Source organism: Eptatretus burgeri, chromosome 1 (assembly GCF_056783735.1).
Source record: "Eptatretus burgeri isolate ZD-2024b chromosome 1, Ebu_testis_v1, whole genome shotgun sequence".
Taxonomy (NCBI): domain Eukaryota; kingdom Metazoa; phylum Chordata; class Myxini; order Myxiniformes; family Myxinidae; genus Eptatretus; species Eptatretus burgeri.
This window is the reverse complement of record NC_140961.1, coordinates 162,947,025-162,966,030: the sequence shown is the minus strand read 5'-3', so window position 1 is coordinate 162,966,030 and position 19,006 is coordinate 162,947,025. Positions and strand designations below refer to the sequence as shown.

At 42.1% G+C, this 19,006-nt stretch overlaps 1 protein-coding gene, 1 long non-coding RNA gene and 2 other non-coding genes across 8 annotated transcripts in view; 1 reads left to right on the top strand and 3 right to left on the bottom strand.

Moving 5' to 3' along the window:
* LOC147035907 (uncharacterized) overlaps positions 1 to 3,931 on the top strand; it is a 176,416-nt gene extending 172,485 nt beyond the window's left edge. For both annotated transcript variants that reach the window (XM_085847993.1, XM_085847992.1), the window contains exon 36: positions 17 to 3,931. In XM_085847993.1, the coding sequence (XP_085704119.1) occupies positions 17 to 1,075 (1,059 nt within the window). In that variant the 3' untranslated portion in view covers positions 1,076 to 3,931. The remainder of the gene's footprint in view (positions 1 to 16) is intronic.
* On the bottom strand, positions 3,850 to 18,727 carry LOC147035904 (uncharacterized). Of its 4 annotated transcripts, XR_015049774.1 has the most exons (8): positions 18,302 to 18,727; positions 17,758 to 17,871; positions 13,093 to 13,153; positions 12,847 to 12,895; positions 9,471 to 10,963; positions 5,974 to 6,033; positions 5,742 to 5,793; positions 3,850 to 5,094 (listed from the first exon to the last, which is right to left on the bottom strand). It is a non-coding gene; the product is annotated as an uncharacterized LOC147035904 (long non-coding RNA). The 4 variants fall into 4 exon arrangements; XR_015049777.1 differs by lacking the exon at positions 9,471 to 10,963 and having other exon boundaries at positions 18,343 to 18,464; XR_015049771.1 differs by lacking the exon at positions 9,471 to 10,963 and having other exon boundaries at positions 18,302 to 18,457.
* LOC147035906 (small nucleolar RNA SNORD75) lies at positions 6,221 to 6,283 on the bottom strand. The gene has a single exon (XR_015050079.1). It is a non-coding gene; the product is annotated as a small nucleolar RNA SNORD75 (small nucleolar RNA).
* On the bottom strand, positions 17,121 to 17,183 carry LOC147035905 (small nucleolar RNA SNORD75). The gene has a single exon (XR_015050078.1). It is a non-coding gene; the product is annotated as a small nucleolar RNA SNORD75 (small nucleolar RNA).
* Positions 18,728 to 19,006: the final 279 nt, after the last annotated feature.

Genomic DNA, 19,006 nt, shown 5'->3' with positions numbered 1-19,006 from the left:
TCATTCGCTTTTTCAGGAGGAAACTCCACTCTTCCTTGCGGCCCGAGAAGGTAGCTATGCAGCAGCCAGGCTGTTACTCGAACACTTCGCGAACAGGGAGATCACGGACCACCTGGATCGGCTGCCCCGCGACATTGCGCTCGAACGCCACCATCATGACATCGTAGGACTCCTCGATGACTACAGTCTCGTGGCACCTGGCCCTCCTTTTCCTTCGGCCGGCTTACTTTGCGGTCCACATGGTGCATACATGGCGTCATCTGTAATGTTGAAGCCACCATCGCATGGCAAGAAAGGACGACGAAGCAATGGGGCAGCTTCCAGGGTGTTCACTGCATCGGGTGGGATGGTGATGCGACCAGATGGCAAAGCTGTGAAAAAGCGCAAGAAATTGGGCCTGAATGAAGTTTCACTGAATGGTGGTCAGCCCACGCTCGTGGCGTTAGATGGAAACTGTGTCAGAAGTGGGATCGCTCCTGGGGAAACCACTCTTATGCAATTGCATTCATCACATGGTCCACACATGGTACAGCACTCGCAAGCGTCATTACATGCTTTTAACCTTGCCTACGGCCAAGACAGCTGGGGGCGTCCAGTGCTCTCGGCGCCGCAAACAATCTTGCAGCCTTCACAAATGAGCATCCATGCCATGTCACAGCCAGGCATGAAATCACTTCAGAATCAGATGGTTGACATGTACAACCTGCCACCATATATGATGCCAGGCATGTTTAAGACGTGTCCCTCACCTATGTCCTCCGCTGCCGGTGCTGCAGCTACAACCGATCGCTGCCCATTCCCTTCACCGCCAGGTGACAACGGCATCGGTTTGCCTGGCCGTCCATCACTGGACGTGCCTTACCCTACGCCATCTCCTGACACACCCGATTGGTCAAGTTCATCGCAAGATTCTCCAACCAGCTGGACAGACGTCTGCAGTCCTCAGGTTGCGGCCGTGGCCGCGGCTGCCGCGGCAGCAGCGGCGGCGGCCACAGCCGGCGGAGCTGCAAACAGTCACAGCAACATTCCAAATAACTCTCTTCAGCCCTCGGCCCAGCTAAGCACGGTCACTTAGAAAGAAGCACGGCTCTATCTTTCATTGAAACTTTGTTCTTTCGAAAGCCAGACCATGCTTTTCTCAAGATGACACCACTGAAAGGTCATCTGAGCAAATTTATAGTTTATTGGTTTTTCTCTCTGTTCTGTCATTTCAAAGACTATCCACGAAATGCACTGCTAGTCACATTCATTTTTTATACGCAGGGCGTTTTGTCAGATCTGTATCCTAGATACATTCCCAGAATGGATTGGAAACTGGTTCCACTGCAAACACGAGCAACGCATTTCTTTTGAAATTTTGACTGTTGTTAAAATGCTATGCAGTGCTGTTTGAAAATAGAATCAAGATGACATCATAAGCACAAACGTCCAGTCGAGAAAAGTCAGCGGGCTGCCATGATGAGGAGACTTGGAATTGAGAGCGTATGGTTCAGGGGAAGTCTCACCTACTTTTATAACAGAATGAATCAAAGGTGCACAGTCGTGGATGAGAATGTATTAGGGTTGCAGTAAATTTTCTTTGTCCCATCGAGATACTGCAAAAACGAGGGAAGCGTCGAGTCCAAGTGGGACTTGCACTGTCCACTTAGGCATTTCATGGTTTTGGAACCAACTGTTTTAAGCTTCTTCTTATTTTGTATGCAGCACAAGGCTGCAACGTGCCGTTATGCAGCTGATGCAGTGCCCTCTGTAGATTAGGGCAGGAATTTGTAATTTGTTCCGGGTGCTGGTGATAGATGGCTCACCAACTCTTCGTGAAGAACATCGTCAGATCTAACGTCCGACCAACTAATGCCGGTAGACAGGATTCCCGTTTAACACAGCGCACACATTGATGAATCATCGTGCCTGTGAAACACCAGGATGACAGTTTATAGCTGCGTTTGGATTCAAACATAGGATAGACAGTTGAGAAGCGAGTGTGTGTGTGTGTGTCCCTCGAGACCACCTTGTCATCCCCGGTTTTGGACCATCATTTGTAGTTCGGAAAAATTTCAAACAAGCCCACCGATATCATGGGCGTTTGAAATATAAGAAGCACGAGATGGAGGTTAAGTGGTGATAAAGTGGCCACTATAATTTAACCTGCATTAGGATGACTCGATTATAAATTTATAAACCTCAACGTTTTTGACCACAAATGAGAGATTTTATTGTAAGTTGTGGCCACGCGAAGCATCCCATAGGGGCTGGTGACCAGCAGGGCTGAGATCAATCGAATAATTAGAAAGGACCTATAGCAGAGGTGAATGTAAAGGAAGCTACTGACACAGAATTTTAAGGTATTAACTCATTAGCCATAAGTGCCTCCGTTCTATGTATTTAACCGTGTCGTAGCTTTGCTTTGTGCACCAGCAGGTCTTGGCGGTTGTCATGCCTCTGGTGACTGAGAGGTCTGGTGGGTTTGTACCCACGTTTGTGCGTATCACTGCCTATCTTAACCACCTGTTCGTTTCACTTTGTTCTGAAAAACAAAAGGTCAGTTTCACCTCTAGTTAGCAAGCCACCTACCTGAATTCATAGCCACGGCATTCGTGCCCAGTATTATACACAATATATGTAGTTTTATTTTTTACATTGAATGCACATATTTTATGGGGAAAAGGTGATTTGTATTTTGTTCTAAACAAAACACTAATGAATGTTGCATTAACTTTGCATTCCTATTTAAGCGCTTTTAGAAAAACAAAAAAAAAAAAAAAAAGGGTTGAAAACAGACCAAGTCCAGATACTGCGGACTCATCACAAACGATCAATTATCATTTTGTTGTTGTTGTAGTAGTAGTAGTAGTAGTACATGCTCCATGTGGCAGGGCCCAACGTTTGTGTGTGGATGCAGAGGCTCTGCATTGTTTGGGAAGCAGGATTTTAACCTTAAACCAGTAGCTTGTAAAACAAACCGCCACCGTGTATATATATAAAAAAGACTTAAAATTACTCGTTACTCACTGCATTGCAGTTTAAGGTCTTGGACCATTTCGCACTTTGCAACGAGGAAAGTAACGGGTGCAACAAACTTTAGAGAGTTCTGAGAACAACTTACTCCGTGCAGTCTTGAGAATTTTTTTTTTTTAAGTACATAGGATGAGGCTTTAACTCCTTTGTATTTCTGAGCACGATCTCGATTTTCCGAGGAGCTGCCATTTTGTCTGAAATCTTGATATTCCCAACACTGCATGCCAAAAGAAACCATCAAAACAAACTTAAAGTATATAATTATATTTAAAAGATTTTAAAAGTTGTAACCCCCCCCAAAAAAAATTCCCCAAGTTTACTGCTGTTGATGCAGTTTTACACCACCCGGACACTACATTAGTTATTCGCATGCGTTTGTGTCCATTATGACATCCTTAAAAACCAAGCTTCCTGTGTGGAATAATTTTTAAATTGTTTGACCACCAGACAGAGTAAATAAATCACCCGACTCTGCGCAGCTCCTTCGGGATGAGATTTATACAATTTGCCAAATTCAGTGCCAAAGTACCGCTACGCTGCAGGTTGGTGTTCTCGTTTTCAAAATGTAACATTCCATCGAAATTAAAAAGTTCCTTGATCGTCGACAAACAGACGGGCCCAATTGTTCAAACCCGCTTTGCGCTTCTTGCAGTAATAAAAAATAAAATAAAAAAGCCACGGGCCTTACATTAATGTGCCATGTTGCACGTAGCAGAGCTTCGCCGTTGGCAGTCGATGTGCCTTGTTATGAACATTACAGTGGATACCAGCATATTCTTGCACTATGCACCCACAACCACAGCAAAGCTTCAATTAAAGCCACACAGAACAACCTTTACCAAAAGATTTTGTTTTTTTTATTATTGTAAAAAAATTTTTTGTACAGATCCATAAATAAACATTGTATTCAACACAATGGTGCGAGTGGTGTAAATGTGTGTGTGATGTACAAAAGCACATCCTTCGTGAGGTCGATTGATTTTGTAATCAAGTAAACTTGGACCCATTACTCTGTACAATCACCGTTTGGTTCAGATTTAAATCAATGATCTTTGGTGTCGATCCTGACTGCTGGGGTTTAGAGGAAGCCATCTTGTAGAAAGAAACCTGGGGTGGACTTTCCCAAATGATCATGGATGATGGTCATAACACTTGCACGGGGGAGAAGGTAGCATACAAGGTGCATGATCAGAGTTCGGTGAATGTTGGAATCCAAAATTTATATTCAACATGAAACTCTTACATCATCAATCCCCTTCAGTCAGTCACACACACACACACACACACAGTCAGAAACAGCTCTGGAAGTCATCTTTGTTAATCTCCTTCAGACAATGTCATTTGTGATTTGACATCTTAGGTTGTGTCAAATCGCCTCCCTTTTATCGTTTGTTTCACTTTGGGGAACAGCCAAAAGTCGCACGGTGTCAAGTCAAGCAAATAAGGTAGATGTGGGACAGTAATGTTTTTATCCACCAAAAATATCCAGCTCGACAACGCCGTGTGGCAGGGCACAGTCATGATGGAGGAGCCACCCTTTCCTCCACTTTTCCATCTGACTGCCTCAAACATTTCAAAAGTTACTCAAAGAAAGCCAAATTAACCGGAGCACCTTGGGGAAGAAATTCTGAATGAACCATTCCCGCCATGTTGAAGAACACAATCAGCATGATCTTCACTTGCCATCTCGGTGATGTGGAGTTTTACACTGGCTGCTCTGTACTTTCTTTTCTGGGTCGTACCCGTAAACACATGACGACCTCGAGCAAGAACGTTGGATGCGAAACGCATCGATAAAACAACTCGGATGAAATGAAGACAAGACTCTTTATTCATCTGTGAGGATGCGCAGAACAAACGTTGCGCCGACAAGTCTCATGTTCAAATAGCCTGGCACGATGGACTGGACGAAACCAAATGGGAAAAGATCGGTCTCTTCCAGGATTTATCGGATGATGGTGCCGACTTGAGCAATGTTTTCAACAGTTCGTGTTGTTGATGGATGACCGTTTCTTTCATCTTCCAGCAACTCATTTCCTTGCCGAAACCTTTAAAACCACCGTTTTGTCACAGCATCATCTGCGTACACCATGACGAGCATTTGAGTTTTCACATTGCTCAAAGTTTGACATCTTTGACAAAAGTGCTAAACACCAACCATAAACGTCCTCACACAAAGCAATGTAATGGCATTCCTGCGTGTCGTAGCACGCGTCATGGTTGCATTCTCGCACGTCAAAAAGTTAGCGTCTTAAACCTCGCAGACTGGTGGCACAAATCATGAGTTTGATAGGAGCGACATCTTTCACTGAACTATTTGATCACACCTCCAATGAAGGGATAAGTCATGAAAGATAAGTTTCTGGTTGTTCTTCGTCATGTTTTGACTATTTTGTTGCTTCCATGTTTGGTTTCGTTTCAAAATGTGCTATTTGGTGAGTTTTCATTTTTCTTGTCATATTGGGTTTCCCTTGAGACTCGTCTTCCCATCCATGTGCACAATCGTGTTTATTTATTTTCTCCACTGTACCATGTCTTAAAATATATTTAAAATAATAATAAAAAAACACCTTTGCTCTTCTCTCCTTATCCCCCTGTACCAACTTCTACCTTATCAGCCACAAAAACACAAATCGATAAATAATCGACCCATCACCCCTGAGACATGCATCATGCAAATTGTATTAAGAGAAAATGCCCAGGAGGTGCAATGAACCAGCACACACCTTCATCACTTGTGATCCCATTCAATCGGTTCCACGACAAATGTCCAAAGTGCTGGGAATGGAAGGAAAGTCAGTATGAGAAGAGAAAGGAAACACAGGAAGAACAGATAGAGGGTGGAGGCAATTCAGATCGAGCTAAATACAAATCAATCATCCAATTACAATCATCATCATCATCACTGAACCTCACAGGTAAACGGTTCATCAAAATGGGTTTACTAAAACAAGTTACCTTGCGTCTCACTGCGCATGGTCAACAAGAAAGGGGGGTGGAGAAGAACTTCAATCAAACCTGCAATGAAAACCTCAACATTACTCTTGATAACAAAAAATAAATATAAAATGAAGTGTGATGGCAAACCATGGAAATAATGAACGGTGACCTCAGCAAGTTCTAACAGACATTAAAATAAAAAACATTAATATGAAAAACATCAAATTAAATTAAATATCGCTCCAACTCTCCCCCACAACAGGTAAGCCTCAGAAAATGTGGTTTTCAGAAATCACTTCTGATCACTACTCTTCAATCATCATCAGCTCCAGCAAGAGGGGGAGGGGGTGCATGTGTGTGTGTGTGCAACCAAATACCTTCCAAGCACTCAAAAATAAACACCCCCCCCCAACCTTAATTCCACCGACCACAAACAGTGAAATATTACCTCAACCGTCCCATTGCAAATAACGGAACAGATTCCGGTGAAATCTCCAGTTCCACCACATTGAAAGGGTTTTTGAAGAAAGTAAGTTTATGAAACACTCGTTTACCTCCACATCAAAGTGCACTCATTTTCAAACAAACCAACATGAAGGTAAGGAACAAACTTTCAGAACCCGGGATGGGGGAACGGGGTAGGAGGGGGAGTGGGTGGTTCAGGGTTTTTCCCGCTCCACAAGCCCAACATGAAGAGTGAATTTCAAGCCGCTGGATCATCCAGATGACGTACTCCAATGTAACCAATTCAAGCAGAAAACAAGAATAGTTTAAATCATACATGGGGTCAAGAGGTCAACCACATATGGTTCCCAGGGGTAACTGAACAATGTTCTTCCCCTCAGGGTAATTGAGAATTAAGAGTGAAACACGGTAGTCTTCACACACCAACTTTGATCACCAAAGCTTGAAATTAGCATGCTTGAAATTTTACGACATATGCCAGCGTATGACTCACACGTTCCGCAAAGCTGGCCATAAGTTGTAGGCACGTTATGCGATCGTTGACACACGTTACTTGAAAGTTACTCATAAGTCGAAACACGTCGAGGTAATGATTGGCGTACCCGAAACTTATTTATAACCTATGAATAACGTGTTGTCGGTACGTTGCACGATAGTTGACACACGTTACTTGAAAGTCACTCATAAGTCGAAACGCGTTGAGGTAATGCTGAGCATACCCAAAACTTATTTCTCACCTATGAGTAGCGTGCTTTGAACCTATGTGTAACGTACCTCCAACGCATAGTGACATATTTGATTGACGTCTTCCGGACGACCACAGAACTTACTGAACGTGTTTCGAATTTACAGCTTCCGTATAATGGCGTATTGGCAGCGTTAATAAAAAAAAACAAAAAAAAAAAAAACAACAACAACAACTTCCGATATTTCGTAACGTGCCGTTAAGTCACGTCCGATTGCCTCTTCAGTTTGCTCGTCTTATTCTTAGTTCCTCTGAATATTTTCTGTTTGAGGATATTGTCACGTCGAAACTTAAAAGCAAATGTCCGAATATATTTTAAAAATTAAAAATACCACAACAACAACAACAACAACAACTTCAGATATTTCGTCACGTGCCTTCACGGAGCAAAGGAGAAAAAAAAATGTGCCTTGACGGAGAAAATAAGTTTCGGGTATGCTCAACATTACCTCGACGCGTTTCGACTTATGAGTAACTTACAAGGAACTTGTGTCGACGCCTGTCAACAATCGCATAACGTGCCTACAACTTATTCCCAGCGTAGCGGAACGTGTGAGCCATACGGCGAGTACGTCGTAAAATTTTCAGCATGCTTGAAATTTCACGACGTACGAGACGTACCACGAAATATGACAGCGTACCTCATCGTTTTTCAGCATGCTCTTAACGTATACACAACTTACCCATAACATATTCGACGTGTGCCAGCTTGGTTCGGCAAATTTTTCATAGGTCGGCATACGCTGGCTAAATCGTCAAGGTGTGACTGCGATGTTGACCTTTCCAATTAATCAGGTGGTTATGATTTAAATCGGCGTGTGGCAGGTTTTTAACAGGCGACGCCACGAGTTCGTCGGCGATACGTTTAGCGCGCTATGCCCAAGTTAAACTATCGTTGGGCATAGGTTGTGAACGCCGACAACAGGCTAAGCATTCGTTGGTATAAGTTATCTACAAGACAACGAAACGTTCTGTGCCCATTACTAATATGTTATGCATATGACCGACGCGTTATGAATACGACCAAAACTTAAAAAACAAAACAAAAAAAAAAAAAAACATCGAGATTTCAGTGTACGCCAATGTTTTACATACATTTTTATACGTTGCCATTGCTGGCTAAATCACCAAGGTGTGACAGCGCCTTTAGTTAGTTATGCCGATAAGTCCGTATTCAGTTAGATTTCCCCACCCTTGTCTTTGGGGTAGCCTTTTCTTTTCTTTTGAATGAATGTTGGTGGTGCAGTGTCCTGTAAGTAAAACTGGTTAAGTGATTGTACAATAATAAATAGACGGTCGTGGTGCTTTCACCTTGCTCGTGTCTTTGTCCCTGTCCCATGCATGATTGTTTTACTGTATACGTGTTTTCATTGCTTTGCCTGTATACGTGTTTTTGAATACCTGCATTGAGTACATGGCTGTATATGTGTATGTGTGTAAATGTAACCTGTTCGTCGTGTCTTTTTTTCCCCCATTGGAACGCCATATTGCATCTCAGAATATTAGTTGGTTTTTCAATTACCGATAATTAGAATCGGGTCCGGCGAGGTCTGGCGATAATACCTGCTCGGTTATCCCAGAACGGAACAAACCGCTTAAGCGGTTCGTGTCCAAGCAGGCCTGCGCCGAGGTACGGTCCCTCGGTAGGTTACCCGCGTGGGTACTTAGGTTTATCGATATTCGGCGATTGACCCTATTTCGCGCGGATAGAATAGGGACTGGGCCGTGGTAGGATTGAAAACCCACCTGTGACTGGTTTCTGGCGTTATTCCAGAAAGTGACGACTGAATTGTCCGTCCGGTGGGCGAGCGGCTACTATTAGTGAAAAGCGGTCGTTCGCACGGCAGTGGGTGCAAATTCGTAACACTATTATAATTCTCTATCAGAGTATGTACAGTTATTTGAAAACGGCCTTTGCCATGGCATCACCAAAGCTAAAATATCACATTAATTCAAACTTTGACATTTTTAATTGTGTTCTCATATGAAGGTGAACGGTTTCTCAATTACTACTGGTATGTATACATTTTGGAAATCAAACGCTTAAGTATTAATCATAGTGGATGATGATAATAGTTATCATGGTCGACACTGGGAGCTGTGCATGACAACACAGAAGCACATTAGTGAGAGCGAATCATAATTGTGCATGGTTGCACGGAAGCACATTCGTCAGAGCGGTTTGTAATATTTGTGTCTGGCAACAAGGAATCACATTCGCCATGGAAGCATGAAGATGTCATCTGTTGTAACTTTTAGTCAGCGTCTTCTTCACCACTGGAGATGTTTGATGGCAATACCGTACCAAAGATGTTGCTCTTGACTCGGATCTCCTGTGCAAGGCTCGTGTCAGTTGCCTCAACATCACCGTAGGAGTCACAGTGGCCCATTCTGCTCAGTATGGTAACGAGCTGTTTTGACCTCGTCATATGGCGAACTGCAATTCCCAGGGCTACATGCTTGTGCATGTTAGTTCTAGCATGAGTCGCACAGTGTACAACATCCTGAGCAAGCATCAAAACATGTCTTTCATCTTATGAGTTGCTACATTCTGGTGCTGAAAACTCATCTTCATCTTCCTCTTCCTTTTCTGGTTTGGCAATAACCCAGCGTAGTAGCCAGTGAAGACTGTCTGGCATCACAGATTTGGATTTTGTCAGGGTTCGATCCATGATATTAGGTGGTCGGACTGATACGCCTTGGCATTCATTGATCTCCGACTTGATGAGCTTCGCAGTGCGGAACAGCAGACTCACCCTGTCGCAATCATCCATTGCTGTTGTGGGCCGTTTTCTTGGTACACCCATGGCTGTTGCGGTGTTACACCGATAGGCAGAGTTGATGACATATTGAAGGGATATGGAGCTCGAGTACAAAAGCTCAGACTTACTAAGACTTATGGAAGACAATGTCATCTCCAAAGTGCTTCTTTAGTCGAAGTTTGAGTCGCTGGGTAATGTAGCTGTCGACTGCCACTCCCTGTCCACAGAGAAAATGATTGTATCTGTCCAGAAGAATTGTCATATCAAAAGGCCTTCCCACCATTCAGGTCAGCAGGGATATCTTCAGCCAATTGCTTGAATGCCGTATCGCAATTGTCATGTTTCTTGTCTCCCTTCATAGAAGCCAGCATACTGCAGATTAGCTTTGGTGATGTGTGAGGCATGGCAAGCTCTGTGGTATCTCGCTTCTGCTGCCACTAGATCGTTACTGACAGCACCAGTAGTCCGTAACATGTCCTCATCGCCCTTTGCGGTTGCTGCTTGCACAATAGTTTCACAGGCTTGGAAAGTTCTGACCATGGACATCTCCTTTACCCTTCTGTGTGTTTTCTTCTTGCAGAAGAGGCACATAGTCCAGTCAGTGGACGTTGACTGGGACCTGGATTCCCTGGAGGTATCCATCAAACTTGTTTCAGATTGTGTGCCAATCTTAGATTCTTCTGCTGGTGTCGGTGAGAATGCAGATCTTCTCCTCTGCATGCAACGCAGGTTTTCTTTGCTTGTCCATTTTTCGTAGCAATTTGAGTGCCATTTAACATCCGTGGTTGCCAAACTGTCAAAATCTGATTTAAAACGTTCGTATACTTCATCTCGTTGGAGTTCCAGTGCTGCAACAAGTGTCTGTATGGAGGTATCTTGGGCTTTCCTCAGTGTCTCATTTGAGTCCATCTGACAAATTATGCACTAGTGAAAGTTAGTCAACTTCTGTCTCTTTCCAGGTAAAAGGTGCACTACTGCCTGACTCTGAACTGGCTATTGCTTCAGTTGGCTAGTGGGATTCTTTCAGATGTTCAATCTGGAATGACAGAGAAAAGCAACTATGTTAACCCACAGCCTCTTTTTGGTTCACAAAAAAAAAAAAAAAGTGACCACTATATTCGTTATTGTTGTCTGTCTGTCTGTCTGTGTCCCGAGCATAGCTCCGTGGGTTTTGATCCGATCCTGACAATTTTGGTGGGAGGTTTATTATCATGATCTATTTGTTTTCCTGAAAATGGGCATGGTGCACCCATTATGGGCTGAGCCACGCCCAAAAAAATTTTTTAGGGGGTAGCAGATTTCAATTTGCATCTTCTCCGAGGGGTTTGTCGAATCTGGCATGGATTTCGGTATTTGGTTCGCCCAATGGCACCTGCATAGCTGCACGGAGCTCGATTTTTCATTTTCGTCCCAAGGTCAAGGTCACGAACTTAGAAAATTGCGAATTTTGACAAAAATCATATGACCGCCCAAACTTTGAGAGCAAAGATGACTATTTTTTATGCATAATCTTCAGGTCATTCCCCACCGAAAGTCCTGAAACCATTTTGCTCCATCTCGAATACCTTGCCCATGGCACCCCCTTCAAGTTTGTTTTTACGCTGATTTCATCAAAGTATGGATAATAATCCGATGAGTGCGAAATGCCATATAGCCTACATGACGTTATATTGTTCCTGGAATGTTCCAGAGGAAGTTTTGCACCAAAGGTCATAATCCTTGACATATAAAGGTCACAAAGGTCAAATTTTCAAAGTTGTGGGAATCGAACCGGGTTTGACCTTCTTCGACAAACTAACTCCAATAAGCTATCGCATGTATCCTGTTTCCTTATTTTAATGTCCACAACATTGTTTTATGACCTTTAAAGGTGATGCAAAGGTCAAATTTTTAAAGTTGTTGAACGAAACCGGGTTTTCGACATTTTGCAGTTAATAACCTGTCACTCGTACCACATCATGTTGATCATTTTTACAACTTGGTCAAACATTATCACATTGTCTCATATCATCCTTGACTTCTGAAACAATCTACATTGTCAAATACCGCTCGTGAACCATCGTCGTCTTCAGACTTGTACCATCATTATTAATAAGACATTTTAAAACTTTATTTTTGTAATTATCTAGTCCATAAGAATTTCATAAAAAATAGACCAACACAGCATATTTCAGTCCAGGAGCATGAACCTGTGAAAAATTCAATTGTTAAACACCCACTACAGAAAAGTTTGACTTGACAACTTGACAACTTGACTCTAAAATATGCCCAAAATATAAAAAAGCTCATAATATTTGATTTGTTTGATTTTTACCTCTTGTGGTTGTACAGTTGAATGAATATCGACATTTCTGTACATATTCTGAAAGAGAATTACAATACGAAGCCAATGATACCTCAACATTGAAAATTGGTTGAGTCTCGACAAAGATATTCACGTTTACGTTACCCCTCCCCTAAATTTTGCTTGCCTACAGTGACCTTGGTAAGTACCCTTGGTATGCATAATGTCCTGTAGAATTTTAATGATACCACAATTTGAAACCATATACTACCTGGAGGTGTTCTATAGGGTCTATTCTACCACTCTGTCAAGTCAAACCTTTTCTGTAGGGAGTGTTGAACGATTTCATTTTTTTTCAGGTCCTTGCTCCTGGACTATATGATATTCGACTAATTTCTGGAAAATTCAAAATGGCGGCCAGTGGCCAAAAACTTTCAGCAAGGTTACCTGACCAAACAGAATCGATGGGCACATAGTGACCTTTCAAAATGAAAACTTTTGCAAAAATGGAACGCCCTATTACCCAGTCTATTTGACTGGGTACCCTAATAAATATCAATCCATCACTCATGAGCCACATAAAATGCAAATTAGATGGAGAAAACCCCCAGGAGGTGCAATGAACCAGCACACACCATCACTCATGTTCACATCCAATCGGTTCCATGACGAATGTCCAAAGTGCTGGGAACAGAAGGAAAGCAGTGTGAGAAGAGAAAGTAAACACAGGAAGAATGGATTGAGGGCAGAGGCAATTCAGATAGAGCTAAATACAAATCAATCATCCAATTACAATCAATCAGATTATAATAATCATCATCATCATCACTGAACCTCACATGTAAATGGTTCATCAAAATTGGTATAATAAAACACGTTACCTTGGGTCTCACGACGCATGGTCAACAAGAAAGGGGGGGTGCAGAAGAACTTCAATCAAACCTGCAATGAAAAACCTCAACATATTACTCTTTATTTATAAATAAATAAAATACACCCGAGCGGGTTTGACTGTCAGCTCGGATACAAAACTTGATGCAACCGAGTGTTAACCTTAGCGACTTAATCAACCTTAGTTAATCATCAACACGGAAAGTGAAAACAATTCAAATTGAATTTAAAATAAATGTGTGAGGCCGCTCAAATCAAAAATCTCCATATTCTAGGAATCATTCCAAACATCATTATACAATTTTCAAACCCACGTTTATGGCCGTGAAATAAATACTCTAAGTGTGTGCATTTAATGGCTGTATCCAGGACAGAACTGGACCCCAACTAAAAGGGACCCTTGGGCCACCAATAAGCTGAAATCACTCGCTGCCTGCACGGCGTCACGTGACCTGCCAGCTCACTGTCGGATGAAATGCCCTAACAAAATCTTAAAACCTGTTTTTCACCGGATAGACCGGTGGAATGGATCCCTTTTTGTGTGATCTGGGGAAGAAATTACTACGTTATCAAACTCTTCTGATTTCTACTCACCAATGTCTCCAATACCACAGAAAAAAAAAAAGACCTGAGCGAATCACTTTGGGGGAAAATTTGACGGGATTTTGAAATTTTGTCGATATTTCGGATTTTTTCGCACAACGAGAATAAGGGTTAGAAAAAGGAAAATACCGATTTTTTTTTTCTCCAGTCACGAGTCCAGACCGCCCCGGTAAAGATGGATACGAGTACAATAAAGTAACTTGATCGAAGTGGTTTTTATTCCGAATACCCTATGCATCATAGTTGGAATGATAAACCAAGAAAAATAAACGGACTTTGCTTTAGAAAGACGTTATAATAAAAATAATAATAAAAGAAATCCAAGACGGCCACCCACTGGTATAGATAATGCCTGAACATTAGGCATTTACAGGTTGTTTTCAAAACACCTTGACAACCAAAAATACAGAAAACACAACAGCCTGGATACAGTTGCCTTTCTGTGCTACTTCAATACATCATATTATAATTGTATATCAAAATCAACACAAAATGTTACGCACACATACATTGCACATGGGCTTGCTTCAAGGTTCATATGTATCTTCATCTTCGTCAATTACAACATCAACTGACTTGTTGTGGCAGCTCTCCCCACGACAAGAACTATTCTCTCTGCCTCCAGTTGTGCGTTTTCTCTTTTTTCAGAGTGTCATTGCTCGTACACAATACAACTTGCCATATTCCGAAAACATAGCACATCATCACGATCTCCTTTCACTTTTGACCAGAAGATGTGTGGTCACCATAATGTTCTACTAGTTTATCTCTGAGCCACTTAATCCCATAAACTTTGCCATCGGCTAATTGTCTCATTTTGTCATGGAGTTCAGACAAAGTCATTTTTTCTGTCTCGCCCGCCTCGTCAAGCCAATCACATAATGCATCAAACCAGGTTCGCTTTTCATCATCAGCTGGATGACCGATGCTCACACTTTTAGTAGTAAAATAAAAGTCAGTGTAGCATTTACCATGATATCGTGCCTCTGCTGCAACCAGGTCTATACAATCGTTCAGCCTTGTCATAGCACCATGTGCCCAATAGTCATCATGTTTGCTACATTGTAACAAAATAGCTGTTCTGAATGCAATCAACATCACTTCCGACACAGATTCTGTATGTGGATGTCTGGGGTCGATAACTGCAGGTTTCCCACAAAGAAAACAATCGCCCATCCAATTGAATGGTCCAAGACTAGATCATAGACGTTTGGCTGTTGAGCTGGTATTTTCGGTCACCGCGCTGCTGGCCCGTCTCATGTCACCCTCCAGGTCCCTGGTATAATCTGTCCTAAATCTCCTGAGGCTGTGTACATACACAGTTCCAATGGGTCAAATTAGAGACTTAAGTAGGTAGTCATGCAATTCATTGTCCCCGCGCAGACTACTAACTCGAATAAGTGTCAAGTCCTTTCTTGTGAACCTTTTGTCTGTCATGCCCCAAAGCTTCATGGCAAATCACACAACTCCCCTCACATCACATTAAAATGTTACATTAAATAAATTAAAAGTGGCCCATATAATCATAAATAAAATAGAATACTAAAATTTAACTAACCTTTTCAATCCTTATGGCAGTACGGCACAAGTTGTCATGTTACACTGATTCCATAAATGCACAATGTAAACAGATTATAGTTATACTGCGTACAACCCGTTACATCATATTAGAGTAATAGTAGATCAACAGTTCTATTACTATACATGATGTCTGATAAAGTGCACGAAGGATTCTTTGAAACATACTCAGTTTATTATATTGAAATATATATATATATATATATATATATATATATCCATTCTTTTGTATCTATATAAATATATATATATATATATATATATATATATCCATTCTTTTGTATCTATATAAATATATATATATATATATATATATTATATAAAGCCCCATATAAAGTTCTGAATCAGTTGATTGCAAACACGAACATGCTTTAATTAGACCCTCATATGGATGGACATGGCACCTTTGTCTGTGAAAATAGAAGCATACGTAATAGGAAGGAATAAATACGAGTTAGAATAGCTTTATTTTCGTGTACTCATATACATGTCCATCTTTACCAGGGCGGTCTGGACTCGTGACCGTGCAGCCGCGGAGCTTCGGTTTAACCCGTATATTGGTGGCCATCTTGGATTAATACGACGTCTGTCAGAACTAAATTCTTTTGTCATAGTTTAATATACAAGCCAATTTGCAGTACTCTAGTATCCCAGAAAAAAAAAATAGAAATCGGTATTTTCCTTTTTCTAACCCGTATTCTCATTGTGCGAAAAAAACCGAGACAAAAATTCAAAATGCAGTCAAAAATTTTCCCCAAAGTGAATCGCTCAGAACTTTTTTTCCAGTGGTATTAGAGACATTGGCGAGTAAAAAAATCAGAAGAGTTTGATAACAGTAATTTCTTCCCCAGCTTCGACCTATTCCACCGGTCCAGGAATTCTTTCACATATTTGTAGAGCACATCCCCAAACCATGTAAAATATAAACATTAATCTCACAGATGCTCCGAATAAGCAGTCCCTCAGGAGGACAGGTTACGAGGTGAAGCAGTGAAGGGAAAGCATGTGGTGTCCCTTCCAGAGTGTCACGGTTATTTGAAATGAATATATATTCCTCATGAAAAGTTTGTTTCTGAGCGGATTTGCACGAAAATTATCTTCATTAAATGTGTGGCTACACCAGAAGGTCCCAAAAGTGAAACCAGAAATCAACTCGAACTAAAGACAGCCTCGTTACATGGCATGGAAACGGATGGAAGCCCATGGAAGCTACCCCTCGCTGCAATGCATTCCACACAGACCGAGGATATAAAACATTCAATTTTCACAAAACTTGCTGCAACCGAGTGTTAATCAAACTTAGCGACTATGAAAAGTGAAAATAGAATTTAAATTGAACTTAAAATAATCGCGCGAAGCCGTGTTGAAGTCAACGGACCTCGTATTGCCACATAAACAGGACCAGACAGAGGTAACGAGAAGCTAGTTGGTCAAATTAAATCTTATTAATAATCCCGATGAAACCCATTATGTACTATAGCCGTCCGATGCTTCCTTATAGGCCATTTTGCACTTGATGACCCTTAACCTTGACCCCGAGGCGAAAAAATGGGCTCAGACGAGATAGAGATAGAGATACTAGTATTATCGTAGTGTCAAGTTAGAACCCAAATCGGCAGAGATGTCAAGGAGGAGATAGAAAAACAACAATTGACGGACGGACGGATCTGAGGACATCGAACGGTTATATTAGGTCAGCAAGGTGACCCAATGAAGCGTGATGGCAAAGCCTGAAAATAAAACACGGTGACCGAGGCACGTTCAAACACCTACATCAAAATAAATAAAAATAAAAAATTAAATTAAATATCGCTCCAACTCTCCCCCACAACGGGTAAGCCTCAGAAAATGTGGTTTTCAGAAATCACTTCTGACCACTACTCTTCAATCATCATCAGCTCCAGCAAGGGGGAGGGGGGCATGTGTGCGTGTGCGTGTGCGTGCGCGTGTGTGTGCGTGTGCGTGTGCGAGACCAAATACCTTCCCAGCACTCAAAAAAAAGAAACATCCTCCCCAACCTTAACCTCAACCGTCCCATTGCAAACAACGGAAGAGATTCCGGTGAAATCTCCACTTCCACCACATTGAAAGGGTTTTTGAAGAAAGTAAGTTTATGAAACGCTCGTTTACCTCCACATCAAAGTGCACTCATTTTCAAACAAACCAACATGAAGGTAAGGAATAAACTTCCAGAACCCGGGATGGGGGAATGGAGTGGGAGGGGTGGGGGTGGGGGGGGGGTTTCAGGGTTTTTCCCGCTCCACAAGCCCAACATGAAGAGTGAATTACAAGCCGCTGGATCATCCAGATGACGTACTCCAACGTAACCAATTCAAGCAGAAAACAAGAATAGTTTAAATCATACATGGGGTCAAGAGGTCAACCACATATGGTTCCCAGGGGTAACCGAACAATGTTCTTCCCCTCAGGGTAATTGAGAATTAATAGAGTGAAACACAATAGTCTTCACACACCAACTTCGATCCAGTGAACGCTTCATCAACACTGGGGAAGGTGATCATGGTCAATGATACGTTCCTCGATAGCAACTTGTCCTGATGGAACGTGTCCTCCAAGTTCCACCCAGCCTAGAAGGGCACACACACACACACACACACACACACACACACACACAATGTGATTGGTTACCATTGTTGGTGACGAGTGAGGAGAGTACACAATATGAGGCACACGAGATGGAAGGACAATGGTACTGCACATCGAAGTACACACCACCCTCCCCCCTCCCCCCACAAGCCATACACAAACATCCCCACGTGGATCAGAAAAAAAAGACAAATCGATCATCGACATTCAGTTGTCCCTATCTGGATATCATCATTTCCACATGGGGGCGCGAAGTCTCCATTATTAAAACCTCATTGTGACGTCACGCTCACCAGCAACGAGCACGTGCTGACCGAACAACGTGGTGAGGAACTCGCCAAGAACACGTCCATCACGTTCTCGTACAAACACAGAACATAAAAACCATTATTTTCATCACACATGTCTCACCACAAACTCGGATGCCATTCGATTCGAGATTCGATACCAACCTTCCACCAGAGAACGAGCGGTCAAGCAATGAGAGGAAGTGTCACTGAGCGAGCGCGTCTTTTAAACACGTCACACTTTCCCATAATCCTCACCGGAAGTGACGTCACACACAGCTCGCGACAGATTTTAAACGTCTATTTTTATTCCCCAAGCTCAATACGCAGCACGCGTTTCAGTATATATCTCCAAAATGAAGGAGTTTTAATTAAAAAAACAAAACAAAAAAAACTACGCAAATCCGCGGGTTCCTCGTGTAAATTACACGAGTATATACATCGCAAGCGGTTCCGCAATAATTACACATCGTTTCACCTCAACATAATAACTAAACCAAGAGAAAACCTCCACAATATGACCGAATCTAATGAATGATATACAGAAAAACATTTAAAAAAAAAATCGATTCCAACGTCGTTTCCGTTTTCCTGAAGGAAATAAATCAATGATTTGCCATCACGTTCTGACGTCACCACGTGACGTGATGACGCACGGACGCTCGATGATTTCTGTTATGAGCGCGTGATAAAAAAATAATTATACATATATTCTGATATGGTGAGACGGTATTTACCAAATTAATCAAGAACTCCTCTGGGAAACAAGTCCGAAGCAACAAATGAACGCATCGTTTGGAAACATCATCTTTCGGGGGGGGGGGGATAT